This window comes from Parambassis ranga, chromosome 8, assembly GCF_900634625.1.
Source record: "Parambassis ranga chromosome 8, fParRan2.1, whole genome shotgun sequence".
Taxonomy (NCBI): Eukaryota; Metazoa; Chordata; class Actinopteri; family Ambassidae; genus Parambassis; species Parambassis ranga.
In genome coordinates, this window is record NC_041029.1 from 7071515 (window position 1) to 7087395 (window position 15881).

General features: G+C 43.9%; 2 protein-coding genes across 2 annotated transcripts; both read right to left on the reverse strand.

The window, feature by feature from the left end:
- Positions 1-2924: 2924 nt before the first annotated feature.
- On the reverse strand, positions 2925-6157 carry LOC114440071 (keratin, type I cytoskeletal 13-like). Its single transcript, XM_028412346.1, has 8 exons — positions 5682-6157; positions 4914-4996; positions 4325-4481; positions 4023-4184; positions 3805-3930; positions 3484-3558; positions 3241-3389; positions 2925-3143 (listed from the first exon to the last, which is right to left on the reverse strand). The coding sequence occupies exons 1-8, from the start codon at positions 6111-6113 to the stop codon at positions 3017-3019; spliced, it is 1311 nt and encodes a 436-aa protein (XP_028268147.1). The 5' UTR covers positions 6114-6157; the 3' UTR covers positions 2925-3016.
- Positions 6158-10255: 4098 nt separating this feature from the next.
- On the reverse strand, positions 10256-13480 carry LOC114440070 (keratin, type I cytoskeletal 13-like). Its single transcript, XM_028412344.1, has 8 exons — positions 13003-13480; positions 12240-12322; positions 11655-11811; positions 11355-11516; positions 11137-11262; positions 10815-10889; positions 10572-10720; positions 10256-10474 (listed from the first exon to the last, which is right to left on the reverse strand). The coding sequence occupies exons 1-8, from the start codon at positions 13432-13434 to the stop codon at positions 10348-10350; spliced, it is 1311 nt and encodes a 436-aa protein (XP_028268145.1). The 5' UTR covers positions 13435-13480; the 3' UTR covers positions 10256-10347.
- Positions 13481-15881: the final 2401 nt, after the last annotated feature.

The following is a 15881-nucleotide window of genomic DNA, read 5'->3' on the forward strand; positions in this document are numbered from 1 at the left end:
TTCATGAGGAAATCCAGCGCCTTCAGCATGAGAAGGAAGTGACTGTGAAGGATAATGTCAACAGACTACATCGACTGAATCCTTTCTTGGATGAATGTGGTATACTTAGGGTGGGAGGTCGTCTTAAGCATGCTGCTTTGCATCCATACATTAAGCATCCAGCAATCTTGCCAAAGAGTAGCCACATATCTAAGCTATTGATCAGACATTACCATCAACAAGTACAACACCAAGGACGTGGAATGACAATGAACGAGCTCAGATCCAATGGCATCTGGATCGTTGGTTGTAGCCAGGCTGTGTCATCGTACATTTACAAGTGTGTGAAGTGTAGGAAGTTTAGAAGGAGCACTGAAAACCAAAAGATGGCAGACTTACCCAGTGAACGCATGGAAGCAACTCCTCCCTTTACTTATTGTGGGATGGACTGCTTTGGTCCTTTCTACATTAAGGATGGAAGAAAGGAGCTGAAACGTTATGGTTTGTTATTCACCTGCTTGTGTTCTCGTGCTGTGCATATAGAGGTGCTTGATGATATGACAAGTGATGGTTTTATCAACGCCCTTCGTGCATTCATTGCTTTGCGTGGACACGTACGACAACTTAGATCAGATCAAGGAACCAACTTTGTTGGCGCAAGACGTGAGTTTCTGGACACTGTTAAAGAGATGAATCAAGAGTGCCTGAAGCAACTTGGTTGCGAGTTCATCTTTAACACTCCCTCTGCAAGCCACATGGGTGGAATCTGGGAGCGGCACATAAGAACAATAAGAAGTGTGTTGGCGTCCATTCTGGACCAGTCATCCAAAGGTCTTGATGGCTCATCTTTGAGGACCTACTTTTATGAAATCATGGCAATCATAAACAGCAGACCTTTAACTGCTCACCTGCTCAATGATCCAGCCGGACCACAACCTCTTACACCCAATCACATCTTGACCATGAAGTCGTCAGTGATCTTGCCTCCGCCCGGAGAGTTTGTGAGAGAGGATTTGTACCTTCGCAAAAGATGGCGTAGAGTGCAATACTTGGCAAATGAGTTTTGGTCTAGATGGAAAAAGGAGTATCTATTAAACTTACAATATAGACAGAAATGGCACAAAACACGCAGAAATGCAAAGGTCAATGACATAGTCATTGTGCGAGATGACACTGCACCACGTAACGAGTGGAAGATGGCTAAGGTCACCAAGGTGTATCCTGACAAAGATGGATGTGTGAGAAAGCTGCAGTTGCTGATCAGTGACTCGGCACTGGACAATCAAGGAAAGAAAGTCACAAGGCCGCTCTATTTAGAGAGACCTATTCACAAAACAGTTACACTGTTAGAGGCCGACTAGCTTTATGTTTCTATCCTAGGTTAAGTTTATACAATACAGAGCACCACACTCGTTTTATTCATTAGTGAAAGGGAAATCACTAGTGATTTGGTGGGAGTGTAGCTGTAGTCAGTGACTTCATTTAATTTAATTGATAAATGTTTATGTTGAAAAAATAAGAATTTATATTTTTACTTTAAAGGTATTTTTTTGTTTGTTTTATTGCACTGTAACGTGTTAAGAATGAGAATCCAAGAGGATCTATTTAATTTCTAAAGCGGAACAAATGTTCATTGTTATGTTGATAGAGGGATTGTTTTTACCGATGCAAGAAAGAATGCCATGTGGAAGAACTGACTGTGTTAAGACTGATTTTTGAAGATGAAGAAGATAAAGAAATACTAAGGAATTCTTTACTCTTTTGTCAAGACCTTTTTAGAAGATTGGTTAACCTCCCCTTGAGTTATGAGGCCAATGAGGTTCGTAAGTTAGATGATAATTCACAGTACGTTTGTCATTTATTTTGTAAGCTAATTATCATTTGAAGTACTGTTGTTTACTTTGATTATGTGAGAAGATTGTTTTATTCTCTGTGAGAATTTATTATTTGTGCTTATTTGTACATATTATTTTAGTTCTCACGACGTGTTTGGCATGTTGGCATGACGACGGGTGTCCCAAGACGTGCTAATAAACGCCTGTGTGTGATAAGAACGATTTTGGTCGTGATTCGAACTGGAGGGGAGCTACAATATGTGTGCCAATTTTCATAATCCTGTGTCAAACCGGCCAGAGGGGCTACGCGTTGGGGGCACTATAGAGCCATTTTTCTATGTGCATTTCAAAAGTTAGCAAATTTCAAAATTTTTCGGGCGAATGAATTTTTCTACCAAGTTTGGTTTTTGGGCATGTTAAGGCCCCCAAAAATGCGATCTCAGGGGGGGGGGGGGGGATAATAATAATAATCCTAAGGGTTTCAAAAGGGCTCTTGCACCATTCGGTGCTTGGGCCCTAATTAAATTCCCATTATTACCTAGTAAGAATTATGGTGCACAAAGTGTACCATAGGTTCATGTGTATTGTCAGGAACAGAAGCCATGGATGGCCAGCAGGGGGCAGCACTTTCATTCAGCTTCATGTCACCTGCTGAGTGCTGAGCACACCTGTGAGAGACGTGTTGTGAGTTTAAATCAGTGATTCTACCGTTTCAGTGTGAGTGTTGTGTAAGTTTCTGAATGGATAAAAAGTGTTCTTTTACTCTATATATTTTATATTTAGTTAATGTCAGGAAGTTAAAAAGTCTGTTTTCATTCATAACTTTTAAACATTCAATTTTTCAATGTATGTCAAATGTGTGTTTTCTGTATTGTCTCTTTGAGTCATTTTATCTCTTCCATAGCTGTTCAGTTACTTGTTAACTGTTATGTTACTAGTTACGGTTATCTCAAAAATGATTTATATATTAGAACCAATTCTTTAATTGAATGTCTACTTCTTAACTTGTTACCATATATTCTAAGTTGCAGTTCTTAGTGTTGAGGTGTGTGTAAATAAATGTGTTTAAATCACATTTATTATGAAGGCAGACAGGCAGACAACAGACAGTTTATGTGGACTCTCTTTTTATTGTTGCATTAGATTTTCACCAGTAATCACAGAGGAAACAACGATGCTGATTGGGTGTTGTCGTCGACAGCTCAGCGGGTCAGGACAGCAGAGGCGGAGGTGGTGGAGGAGGAGGAGGATACCGCCTTACCGTCAACGACCTCCTCAACCACCGTCACCACACGTTTGGTAGTGGTTTTGGAGGAGGAGGTGCTGACGCTGTGGACCAATGAGAAAACAGAACAGTTGAGTTTGTGCATGACATTGTTGTCTTCATGCTTCAGCATCATGATTCAAATCTGCATTGGAGTCTCACCTGGTTGTGGTGTCTCCGTCCAGCAGCCTCCTGTACTCTGCGATTTCCATCTCCAGTCTGGTCTTGATATCCAGGAGCATCCTGTACTCGTGACCCTGACGCTCCAGGTCGGCTCTGAGCTGCACCAGCTGCTCCTCCAGTGATGTCACCTGAATGCCGCATAAAAAAAGATTCACATTCAGGTGAGGCAGAGAAAACAGTGACAGCAGTCGTCAGGTAACTCAGTTGCGTGCTGTGTCTCACCTGCATCTGGTAACCAGAGAGCTGCATGGAGTACCGGCTCTGTGTCTCTGCCAGAGTCGCCTCCAGTGACGCTTTCTGCAAATTCAACCATTCAAATTAGTTTGAACTGTAACTGCAGCATGGACTTTAACAAAGAATATAAAAAGAACATCATTTCATGACTTGAATGTACTGTAAGTTGATGATCAGCAAACTTTCTATGGATTATATTATAAAGATATTACACATTCCACCTTAAAGCACAGTGTTAATAAGACAAATCCTAGTTTTGTTGTTGGGATTTAACTTATCAGAAGAGACAGATAATCAGGTCCTGCTCACCATGCTCAAAATGGACTGCAGCTCGATCTGAAGGGCCTGCAGCGAACGTTTGACCTCTGTGACCTCTGACCTGGACGTCTGTAGCGTGGTGGTCTGGGTGAGGACTTCTTTATTCAGAGCCTCTGTCTGCAGAGGAAGCACAAACTGGTTCAGTGCACATGTAAACACAACACAGGGGCAACACTCTGTGCTGACAGGAAGTGATGCTCCTGCAGCACCTTGGTCTGGAACCAGCTCTCCAGGTCTCTCTGGTTCTTGGCGGTGACGGCCTCGTAGTGCTCTCTGATCTCAGCCATAATTTTGTTGAGATCTTCTCCAGGAGCGGCATCAACCTCTACATGGACCTGACCGGACATCTGAGTGCGCATGGCCAGCAGCTCCTGCAAACAAACAAAATCAGACACGAATGTAGCATGACTCCATAGAAAGAGCTGCTCCATATTATAATTCTATTCTACATTGATTCATATATATACGAGTGATGTGAGTGTGTGGTGTATCAGGGCCCGGTGCTGCTGACCTCCTCGTGGTTCTTCTTGAGGAAGATCAGCTCCTCCCTCAGGCCCTCGATCTGCATCTCCAGGTCGGCCTTGGCCAGCGTCAGCTCGTCCAGGACTCTCTTGAGCCCGGCGATGTCGGCCTCCACAGACTGACGCATGGCCAGCTCGTTCTCATACCTGCAGGTGAGATGGGTCTGTCAGAGCTGCTGTATTTTATTGCAAAATATAAACAGAAAGCTCCAAACATGATAACATGAGACAGTATAGTTACAATGCTGTAGTGCAACCCACAATTCTTTAAAGTGACATGAAGCCTGTCAGCATTATGATCCTCGGCAACCTTAAAGCTTGGTTACAAAGAGACATGACCAAACATGACTGATCAATATGCCTTTTAACCTCACCTGCAGCAGCCTGCCAATCAGTTTACTTATCAGTCTGAATCTGTGTTCTTATGTTGTTGTGGATTCACTGACTCCTGCCCTGATCCAATCAGACCAGATCTGTATCATCTAAACCACCTTGTTACATTAACTGTGCTGTGGTTATAAAAGTAACCCTGCCACTGTAACTCCTCCTCCTCCTCCTACTACTACTACAATTACTCACTTTGTCCTGAAGTCGTCAGCAGCCAGCCTGGCGTTGTCGATGCTGAGGTGGATGGCTCCGTTTGCCCTCACAGCACCCTGGATCTGGAGACAGAAAGCAGATCATCCATTATTATTATTATTATTATTATTATTACATTACATCACAAAGCTCAGCTCAGCTGTGCTGTGTGTTCTGATACTGTCACTCTATTTAACACAGCAGATTATAATCCAGCTGCAGTGATCTGAATTTGAATTTAGTGATTGTATTTATTGATTTTATACCATGACAATATTTAATTTGTGAGCAGCAGTGGCTTGGTTGGTGGTTCGACCCCAACTCCTCCCTAGTCACTGTTGTGTGTCCTTGGGCAAGGGCACTTTACCCACATAGCCTCCAGTGTACTCCAGTGTATGGCGCTCTTTGCTGGGCTGCCTTAAGCAATTTCCCCATTGTGGGACTAATAAAGGTTTCTTAATTTAAGTTCACTAAGTTGTAATTCAGATCACACAGATCAAAGAAGCGGAAGAAGGTTCAAGTATTTTAAATAACTGTAAATATTTGTTACTAATTGTTATTATTTTGCTCTTAATCATTATAAAGTGAATATTTTTGGACACATGTGCATCATGTGTTACATTTTATTCAATAAAGCTCAACTTCACTTTCCCTTAGCTTTCTGTTTGTTATTTAAGATCTCTGTGCAAACCAGCTTTTCCTCTGAGATGATCAATAGAAACATGAACCTGCACCTGCAGGATGGAGGATGAGGAGGGTGGGGTTTACCTTTGCAGTGATGTCGCTGATGGTGACGAAGAAGGCGCTGTAGTCACTGGTGGTGGGGCCGACCTTGCTCTCCATGAACTGCCTGATCTTCAGCTCCAGCTCGGCGTTGGCCTTCTCCAGGGAACGCACCTTGGCCAGGTAGGTGGCCAGACGGTCGTTCAGGTTCTGCATGGTGAACTTCTCGTTGCCGATCAGGCTGTCGTCCATCCCGGACACGCTGTAGCTGGCGGAGGAGGAGTAGCCACTACCGAGGCCTCCACCCATGGCGGAGGAGGAGGAGATGCGGACACCGGAGCCTCCTGCACCTCCGTACACGCTGCCGGCCCTCATGGATGAGAGCCGTCCGCCGCCACCCATGCTGATCATGGAGCCGCTGGAGCTGCCCATGGAGCTCCTCACGGAGCGGGATGAAGAGCGAGAGATGAGAGCCATGGCGATGCTTCTGCTGTGACTGGAGACACACAGAGGAGAGTGAGGAGCTGAAGGACTCTGCTCCTATTTAAACCTCCTCCGCGGTCTGACTGCTGTCAATCACTCAGGAGGTGAGGCTGAGGTATGCGCCCAGGTGAGGAGGCCTGAGCAGGGCGTGGCGGAGAAAACACAAAAATGTAACCCCCGTGAGAGTGATGAGTGGTTTTTCCTCTCTGCCATAATGTCTCCGCGGCCTCCAGGCTCTGCGACCTTTACACAATAATTAGGATGAAACGCCTAAGTTCAGCTTCAGAGAAAGCTTCTGTAAATGTCCACAAACTTCTGTGGAATCAATGTGGGCGTGACTGTCACCAGCTACAGGTGAAAGTTAATTCCAGCATATAAAGCCACAATTATTGCAATTATTATAACTGAAGCTTGGTACTTAAAAGTAGTGAAAGTAGAAGTGCTACACAACAATCCTACCTAAGTAAAAGTCTTAAGTACTTACTTTTAAATGTACTTAAAGTATTAAAAGTAAGTACTAAAAATCACTTGAATATATATTATTGATTTCCACTGCAAATGATATCTGAACAGGTTAAAATAATTAAAGAAATCATCCTAAAATGAAAACTGACAATGTGTAGTTAATCTACATGTTCAGTCCAGAAGCAGCTATGGACAGGTCTGTGTGTCATGAGGCAGGCTGTGGGCATCAAGTGAACAGAGAGGCTGCTAATAAAAAAACAGGCATTCAGCATTTTTACTGTGTCAGTGTTCCTGCTGTAGATTCATGTTATGATTCATGTTAATCAGACATTAATGGATGGACCTGTGTTAGCAGACAGCAGCTAACTAGTTATAACTGAGCCAGAGCACCGGCATCATGACTGAGGCTCATTATAGAAACACAGCTGGCAGCGTGACACCAGCTCCATGCAGAGTCTGACCTCACATCAGTCCAGCACTGTGTTCATCACATGGAACAAGGAACTACAAACACTGTAGAAATGTAGTGGAGTAAAAAGTACAGATAACAGCTGCAACATGTAGTAAACGTATAAAGTATGCACTATTATTTTTTAAATAAAGTATAAAAACATAAAACAAATACTTAAGTACAGTAAAGAGGTACAAATACTTAGTTACTTTCCACCACCGGTGAACACACAATCAGACTGAAGTTGGACTTTTATTGTGATTGTGATGACAGTGAGTGTGTTGTTATGTGATATCAGGTCCAAGCTGCACTCAGGCATCAATAATCTACTGCCACAGACATGAGCAACAGGGTCAAAGGTCAAAGCTGCTGCAGGCGACCGAAGAGGGGCAGATGCTGCCCTGCAGGTGCTCCAAGCTACACAGGGAGAGTTCACAGGGACAGACACTCGTTGTGTATCAGTTCAGGGATTGAACTGCTCAAAGGCTGCATTGGAAGACTATACTGCATCACAGCTGCCAGGGTAAGGATGCCACAGGTGGTGTCAGGGATGCCACTGCCTTGGTCCCTCCAAAGACCCGGTCCTTTAAAGGATGCAGCCCTGATAGCCAGCACTTTCTAACATAAACTGTATGCAGCATAGCTGTCGTCATCTTGATGCTCATGAACTGTCCTGTACACCTTGGTTTTGTTGTCATAACATCTGATAGGCGATGTAATTCCTGTACATTTGGGCTTGTAGGGACCTCTGTGACCTGCTGCAGGAGAGAAACTATCTATTGTCATGCGCTGTGGTAAAATAAGGAGCAAACACCCAGTTTACATTAGTGACTTGTAGTCATAAAGCCAGTGTGTCTGGTAGGACATGTTACTCTGGTAACAGAGATAAAGAAAAAATGCAACCTTTTGTAAAAAAAAAACCTGCCAGCCCAGTGTGGAAACCTGGGGCAGGGGAGAGGCAGGAGATTAATGAAACAGTAAATGCCAGTCTGTTCTTGACAGTGTAGCTGAGAGGTCACAAACGTGCTGCAGGTGAATCAGCCAGTAAGCACTATAGATTCATGAGATGTATTTTTTAAAGTAAAGTTGGTCTTTGTAATATTTGAGAATCAATACGATGTCTCCACAAGAACAGTTTTAACAGCACAAGGGTAATGTATCTTCTACATGTCTCTGTAGTCCTTCAGCTTCATCTGAGCAGAAAGAAATGCCAAAACATTTACACCAAATTGTAGCTGTTAAAGTGTATTTATGCAGTTATTTATTGTATAAAAAAGACAATAAAATTAAAGCTGCAAGCAGCATTGCGGGCCCTCGCGCACCTTGCGATCCGCAGGGCCATCGCTGTCTTCTCCCATATGCTCTTGTCTCCTATATTCTCCTGTCCTATGCTCTCCTCTCCTCTCCTTTGCAGAGATGTACAACACATGTTTACAACCAAACTTTCCGTGAAATGTTTTGAAGCAGGGTTGCAAATAGGCAGAAAATGGCCACAAAAGTCAAAATGGGGGACATCCTGTTGGGTTTGGAGGGGTGGTCCAAGAGACTTTTTTGTGCGTCTTGGGGTGATACACATGTGTGCTAATTTTCATGATCCTGTGTCAAACTGGCCAGCTGGGCTACTCGTTAGGGCAAAAAATACAGGGAGTTCCTTTGTAATGGTGAATGGTCAACTTTGAGGCCACGCCCCCACCACATAGTAATACTTTTGTAAGAGTTTTGGAATGCGTCTATTCCCTTAGGTGTCCTGAGTTGACACAGTGAGTTTTAGCTCATTTGGATGAAGTATTCGAGGCGTGAAAAGTTTTGTAGGAGGGTCACAAATCGCCAAAAATTAACAGAAATTTAAAAATGGCGGACTTCCTGTTGGGTTTGGAGGGGGGGTCCAAGAGACTTTTTTGTGCATCTTGGCGTGATACACATGTGTGCCAATTTTCATGACCCTACTCAAAACAGGCCAGGGGGGCAGGCAGAAAAACCTATGAAAACACAATATTTTGTGTAGCCAGTAGGTGGCGCTCTGTCAAAGCCTCAATATTGTTGTATAGATGTGTTTAGGGTCAGACTCTGATCATACATTTGACATTTCGTACAGATCGGACAGAAAACGAAGAAGTTATAGCGACTTCCTGTTTCCTCTGAAATGGTCAAACTTTGAGGCCACGCCCCGGCCACACCGTCAGACTTTTGTAAGAGTTTTGGAATGCGTGTCCTGAGTGGACACGGTGACTTTCAGCTCAATCCGATGAAGTAATCGAGGCATGAAAAGTTTTGCAGCAGGGTCACACATCACCAAAAATGGCCACAAACTTTCAAATGGTGGACTTCCTGTTGGGTTTGGAGGGGGGGTCCAAGAGACTTTTTTGTGCGTCTTGAGGCGATACATATGTGTGCCAATTTTCATAATCCTGTGTCAAACCGGCCAGAGGGGCTACGCGTTGGGGGCGCTATAGAGCCATTTTTCTATGTGCATTTCAAAAGTTAGCAAATTTCAAAATTTTTCGGGCGAATGAATTTTTCTACCAAGTTTGTTTTTGGGCATGTTAAGGCCCCCAAAAATGCGATCTCAGGGGGGGGGGGGGGGGGGGGATAATATAGGGCTCTTGCACCATTTGGTGCTTGGTCCCTAATTAAATTCCCATTATTACCTAGTAAGAATGATGGTGCACAAAGTGTACCATAGGTTCATGAGTATTGTCAGGAACAGAAGCCATGGATGGCCAGCAGGGGGCAGCACTTTCATTCAGCTTCATGTCACCTGCTGAGTGCTGAGCACACCTGTGAGAGACATGTTGTGAGTTTAAATCAGTGATTCTACCGTTTCAGTGTGAGTGTTGTGTAAGTTTCTGAATGGATAAAAAGTGTTCTTTTACTCTATATATTTTATATTTAGTTAACGTCAGGAAGTTTAAAATTCTGTTTTCATTCATAACTTTTAAACATTCAATTTTTCAATGCATGTCAAATGTGTGTTTTCTGTATTGTCTCTTTGAGTCATTTTATCTCTTCCATAGCTGTTCAGTTACTTGTTAACTGTTATGTTACTAGTTACGGTTATCTCAAAAATGATTTATATATTTGAACCAATTCTTTAATTGAATGTCTACTTCTTAACTTGTTACCATATATTCTAAGTTGCAGTTCTTAGTGTTGAGGTGTGTGTAAATAAATGTGTTTAAATCACATTTATTATGAAGGCAGACAGGCAGACAACAGACAGTTTATGTGGACTCTCTTTTTATTGTTGCATTAGATTTTCACCAGTAATCACAGAGGAAACAACGATGCTGATTGGGTGTTGTCGTCGACAGCTCAGCGGGTCAGGACAGCAGAGGCGGAGGTGGTGGAGGAGGAGGAGGATACCACCTTACCGTCAACGACCTCCTCAACCACCGTCACCACACGTTTGGTAGTGGTTTTGGAGGAGGAGGTGCTGACGCTGTGGACCAATGAGAAAACAGAACAGTTGAGTTTGTGCATGACATTGTTGTCTTCATGCTTCAGCATCATGATTCAAATCTGCAGTGGAGTCTCACCTGGTTGTGGTGTCTCCGTCCAGCAGCCTCCTGTACTCTGCGATTTCCATCTCCAGTCTGGTCTTGATATCCAGGAGCATCCTGTACTCGTGACCCTGACGCTCCAGGTCGGCTCTGAGCTGCACCAGCTGCTCCTCCAGTGATGTCACCTGAATGCCGCATAAAAAAAGATTCACATTCAGGTGAGGCAGAGAAAACAGTGACAGCAGTCGTCAGGTAACTCAGTTGCGTGCTGTGTCTCACCTGCATCTGGTAACCAGAGAGCTGCATGGAGTACCGGCTCTGTGTCTCTGCCAGAGTCGCCTCCAGTGACGCTTTCTGCAAATTCAACCATTCAAATTAGTTTTAACTGTAACTGCAGCATGGACTTTAACAAAGAATATAAAAAGAACAATCATTTCATGACTTGAATGTACAGGAAGTTGATGATCAGCAAACTTTCTATGGATTATATTATAAAGATATTACACATTCCACCTTAAAGCACAGTGTTAATAAGACAAATCCTAATTTTGTTGTTGGGATTTAACTTATCAGAAGAGACAGACAATCAGGTCCTGCTCACCATGCTCAAAATGGACTGCAGCTCGATCTGAAGGGCCTGCAGCGAACGTTTGACCTCTGTGACCTCTGACCTGGACGTCTGTAGCGTGGTGGTCTGGGTGAGGACTTCTTTATTCAGAGCCTCTGTCTGCAGAGGAAGCACACACTGGTTCAGTGCACATGTAAACACAACACAGGGGCAACACTCTGTGCTGACAGGAAGTGATGCTCCTGCAGCACCTTGGTCTGGAACCAGCTCTCCAGGTCTCTCTGGTTCTTGGCGGTGACGGCCTCGTAGTGCTCTCTGATCTCAGCCATAATTTTGTTGAGATCTTCTCCAGGAGCGGCATCAACCTCTACATGGACCTGACCGGACATCTGAGTGCGCATGGCCAGCAGCTCCTGCAAACAAACAAAATCAGACACGAATGTAGCATGACTCCATAGAAAGAGCTGCTCCATATTCTAATTCTATTCTACATTGATTCGTAAATACGAGTGATGTGAGTGTGTGGTGTATCAGGGCCCGGTGCTGCTGACCTCCTCGTGGTTCTTCTTGAGGAAGATCAGCTCCTCCCTCAGGCCCTCGATCTGCATCTCCAGGTCGGCCTTGGCCAGCGTCAGCTCGTCCAGGACTCTCTTGAGCCCGGCGATGTCGGCCTCCACAGACTGACGCATGGCCAGCTCGTTCTCATACCTGCAGGTGAGATGGGTCTGTCAGAGCTGCTGTATTTTATTGCAAAATATAAACAGAAAGCTCCAAACATGATAACATGAGACAGTATAGTTACAATGCTGTAGTGCAACCCACAATTCTTTAAAGTGACATGAAGCCTGTCAGCATTATGATCCTCGGCAACCTTAAAGCTTGGTTACAAAGAGACATGACCAAACATGACTGATCAATATGCCTTTTAACCTCACCTGCAGCAGCCTGCCAATCAGTTTACTTATCAGTCTGAATCTGTGTTCTTATGTTGTTGTGGATTCACTGACTCCTGCCCTGATCCAATCAGACCAGATCTGTATCATCTAAACCACCTTGTTACATTAACTGTGCTGTGGTTATAAAAGTAAGCCTGCCACTCTACTCCTCCTCCTCCTACTACTACTACAATTACTCACTTTGTCCTGAAGTCGTCAGCAGCCAGCCTGGCGTTGTCGATGCTGAGGTGGATGGCTCCGTTTGCCCTCACAGCACCCTGGATCTGGAGACAGAAAGCAGATCATCCATTATTATTATTATTATTATTATTATTACATCACAAAGCTCAGCTCAGCTGTGCTGTGTGTTCTGATACTGTCACTTTATTTAACACAGCAGATTATAATCCAGCTGCAGTGATCTGAATTTGAATTTAGTGATTGTATTTATTGATTTTATACCATGACAATATTTAATTTGTGAGCAGCAGTGGCTTGGTTGGTGGTTCGACCCCAACTCCTCCCTAGTCACTGTTGTGTGTCCTTGGGCAAGGGCACTTTACCCACATAGCCTCCAGTGTACTCCAGTGTATGGCGCTCTTTGCTGGGCTGCCTTAAGCAATTTCCCCATTGTGGGACTAATAAAGGTTTCTTAATTTAAGTTCACTAAGTTGTAATTCAGATCACACAGATCAAAGAAGCAGAAGAAGGTTCAAGTATTTTAAATAACTGTAAATATTTGTTACTAATTGTTATTATTTTGCTCTTAATCATTATAAAGTGAATATTTTTGGACACATGTGCATCATGTGTTACATTTTATTCAATAAAGCTCAACTTCACTTTCCCTTAGCTTTCTGTTTGTTATTTAAGATCTCTGTGCAAACCAGCTTTTCCTCTGAGATGATCAATAGAAACATGAACCTGCACCTGCAGGATGGAGGATGAGGAGGGTGGGGTTTACCTTTGCAGTGATGTCGCTGATGGTGACGAAGAAGGCGCTGTAGTCCCTGGTGGTGGGGCCGACCTTGCTCTCCACGAACTGCCTGATCTTCAGCTCCAGCTCGGCGTTGGCCTTCTCCAGGGAACGCACCTTGGCCAGGTAGGTGGCCAGACGGTCGTTCAGGTTCTGCATGGTGAACTTCTCGTTGCCGATCAGGCTGTCGTCCATCCCGGACACGCTGTAGCTGGCGGAGGAGGAGTAGCCACTACCGAGGCCTCCACCCATGGCGGAGGAGGAGGAGATGCGGACACCGGAGCCTCCTGCACCTCCGTACACGCTGCCGGCCCTCATGGATGAGAGCCGTCCGCCGCCACCCATGCTGATCATGGAGCCGCTGGAGCTGCCCATGGAGCTCCTCACGGAGCGGGATGAAGAGCGAGAGATGAGAGCCATGGCGATGCTTCTGCTGTGACTGGAGACACACAGAGGAGAGTGAGGAGCTGAAGGACTCTGCTCCTATTTAAACCTCCTCCGCGGTCTGACTGCTGTCAATCACTCAGGAGGTGAGGCTGAGGTATGCGCCCAGGTGAGGAGGCCTGAGCAGGGCGTGGCGGAGAAAACACAAAAATGTAACCCCCGTGAGAGTGATGAGTGGTTTTTCCTCTCTGCCATAATGTCTCCGCGGCCTCCAGGCTCTGCGACCTTTACACAATAATTACGATGAAAAGCTGCCAGGACGCCAACGTTCAGCTTCAGAGAAAGCTTCTGTAAATGTCAACACACTTCTGTGGAATCAATGTGGGCGTGACTGTCACCAGCTACAGGTGAAAGTTAATTCCAGCATATAAGCCACAATTATTGCAATTATTATAACTGAAGCTTGGTACTTAAAAGTAGTGAAAGTAGAAGTGCTACACAACAATCCTACCTAAGTAAAAGTCTTAAGTACTTACTTTTAAATGTACTTAAAGTATTAAAAGTAAGTACTAAAAATCACTTGAATATATATTATTGATTTCCACTGCAAATGATATCTGAACAGGTTAAAATAATTAAAGAAATCATCTTAAAATGAAAACTGACAATGTGTAGTTAATCTACATGTTCAGTCCAGAAGCAGCTATGGACAGGTCTGTGTGTCATGAGGCAGGCTGTGGGCATCAAGTGAACAGAGAGGCTGCTAATAAAAAAACAGGCATTCAGCATTTTTACTGTGTCAGTATTCCTGCTGTAGATTCATGTTATGATTCATGTTAATCAGACATTAATGGATGGACCTGTGTTAGCAGACAGCAGCTAACTAGTTATAACTGAGCCAGAGCACCGGCATCATGACTGAGGCTCATTATAGAAACACAGCTTGGCAGCGTGACACCAGCTCCATGCAGAGTCTGACCTCACATCAGTCCAGCACTGTGTTCATCACATGGAACAAGGAACTACAAACACTGTAGAAATGTAGTGGAGTAAAAAGTACAGATAACAGCTGCAACATGTAGTAAAAGTATAAAGTATGCACTATTATTTTTTAAATAAAGTATAAAAACATAAAACAAATACTTAAGTACAGTAAAGAGGTACAAATACTTAGTTACTTTCCACCACCAGTGAACACACAATCAGGCTGAAGTTGGACTTTTATTGTGATTGTGATGACAGTGAGTGTGTTGTTATGTGATATCAGGTCCAAGCTGCACTCAGGCATCAATAATCTACTGCCACAGACATGAGCAACAGGGTCAAAGGTCAAAGCTGCTGCAGGCGACCGAAGAGGGGCAGATGCTGCCCTGCAGGTGCTCCAAGCTACACAGGGAGAGTTCACAGGGACAGACACTCGTTGTGTATCAGTTCAGGGATTGAACTGCTCAAAGGCTGCATTGGAAGACTATACTGCATCACAGCTGCCAGGGTAAGGATGCCACAGGTGGTGTCAGGGATGCCACTGCCTTGGTCCCTCCAAAGACCCGGTCCTTTAAAGGATGCAGCCCTGATAGCCAGCACTTTCTAACATAAACTGTATGCAGCATAGCTGTCGTCATCTTGATGCTCATGAACTGTCCTGTACACCTTGGTTTTGTTGTCATAACATCTGATAGGCGATGTCATTCCTGTACATTTGGGCTTGTAGGGACCTCTGTGACCTGCTGCAGGAGAGAAACTATCTATTGTCATGCGCTGTGGTAAGATAAGGAGAAAACCCAGTTTACATTAGTGACTTGTAGTCATAAAGCCAGTGTGTCTGGTAGGACATGTTACTCTGGTAACAGAGATAAAGAAAAAATGCAACCTTGTGGGTTTTGTAAAAAAAAAAAAAAACCTGCCAGCCCAGTGTGGAAACCTTGTTTCAATGTCTGATAACACCGTGTGATGGGATTATATAAAATGTCTATTGTATGAGATGATGACTGTACAGTAGCGCCCTGTTAGCCACACATATGCAAGTAATAACAGCCAATCCAGTTAAATAATCTGACAGGCCAGGATCTTTGGTTTAAACTGCAACTCCTCCATTTTTATATACATCATATAGAAAAACATAGTTTCCCAGCTTGGGCTTTTCATTGGTTGGCTTAAATGTTCCCACAGTTCATTCATCTTATTATAAGTAGTATTATTTTTTTATTTTAACCCCTGAAGGCCTCTGTAATATCTAAGACACTCAGGCATGTTTGAACAGACTGGTTCGTGTCAGGACAAATGTAAAAATATCAACATCAGCAGTTTAACCTTTTAAAAAAACGTCTTGTCTTTTTCAGTTACATAACTAAGTTAAAGCCGTCATTCATGAAAATCCATCATCCCCTACTCCAGGCTCAAAGCAGCTCAATTAATGGTTAAACCTGACATGGAATAAAAACAGGCAAAGGTCAAATCAAATCCCTCTGGCTTCACTCATGTCG

What these genes read in the sequence shown, in the direction of transcription:
- LOC114440071 (XM_028412346.1), bottom strand. Translation starts at nt 6,113, where the DNA reads ATGGCTCTCATCTCTCGCTCTTCATCCCGCTCCGTGAGGAGCTCCATG. An exon ending in TCAAGAAGAACCACGAGGAG is followed by an intron (nt 4,185 to 4,324) that starts GTCAGCAGCACC and finishes GTTTGTTTGCAG; the next exon opens with GAGCTGCTGGCCATGCGCAC. An exon ending in TGCAGTCCATTTTGAGCATG is followed by an intron (nt 3,559 to 3,804) that starts GTGAGCAGGACC and finishes TTGAATTTGCAG; the next exon opens with AAAGCGTCACTGGAGGCGAC.
- LOC114440070 (XM_028412344.1), bottom strand. Translation starts at nt 13,434, where the DNA reads ATGGCTCTCATCTCTCGCTCTTCATCCCGCTCCGTGAGGAGCTCCATG. An exon ending in GCTGACGACTTCAGGACAAA is followed by an intron (nt 11,812 to 12,239) that starts GTGAGTAATTGT and finishes TCTCACCTGCAG; the next exon opens with GTATGAGAACGAGCTGGCCA. An exon ending in GACGGAGACACCACAACCAG is followed by an intron (nt 10,475 to 10,571) that starts GTGAGACTCCAC and finishes ATTGGTCCACAG; the next exon opens with CGTCAGCACCTCCTCCTCCA.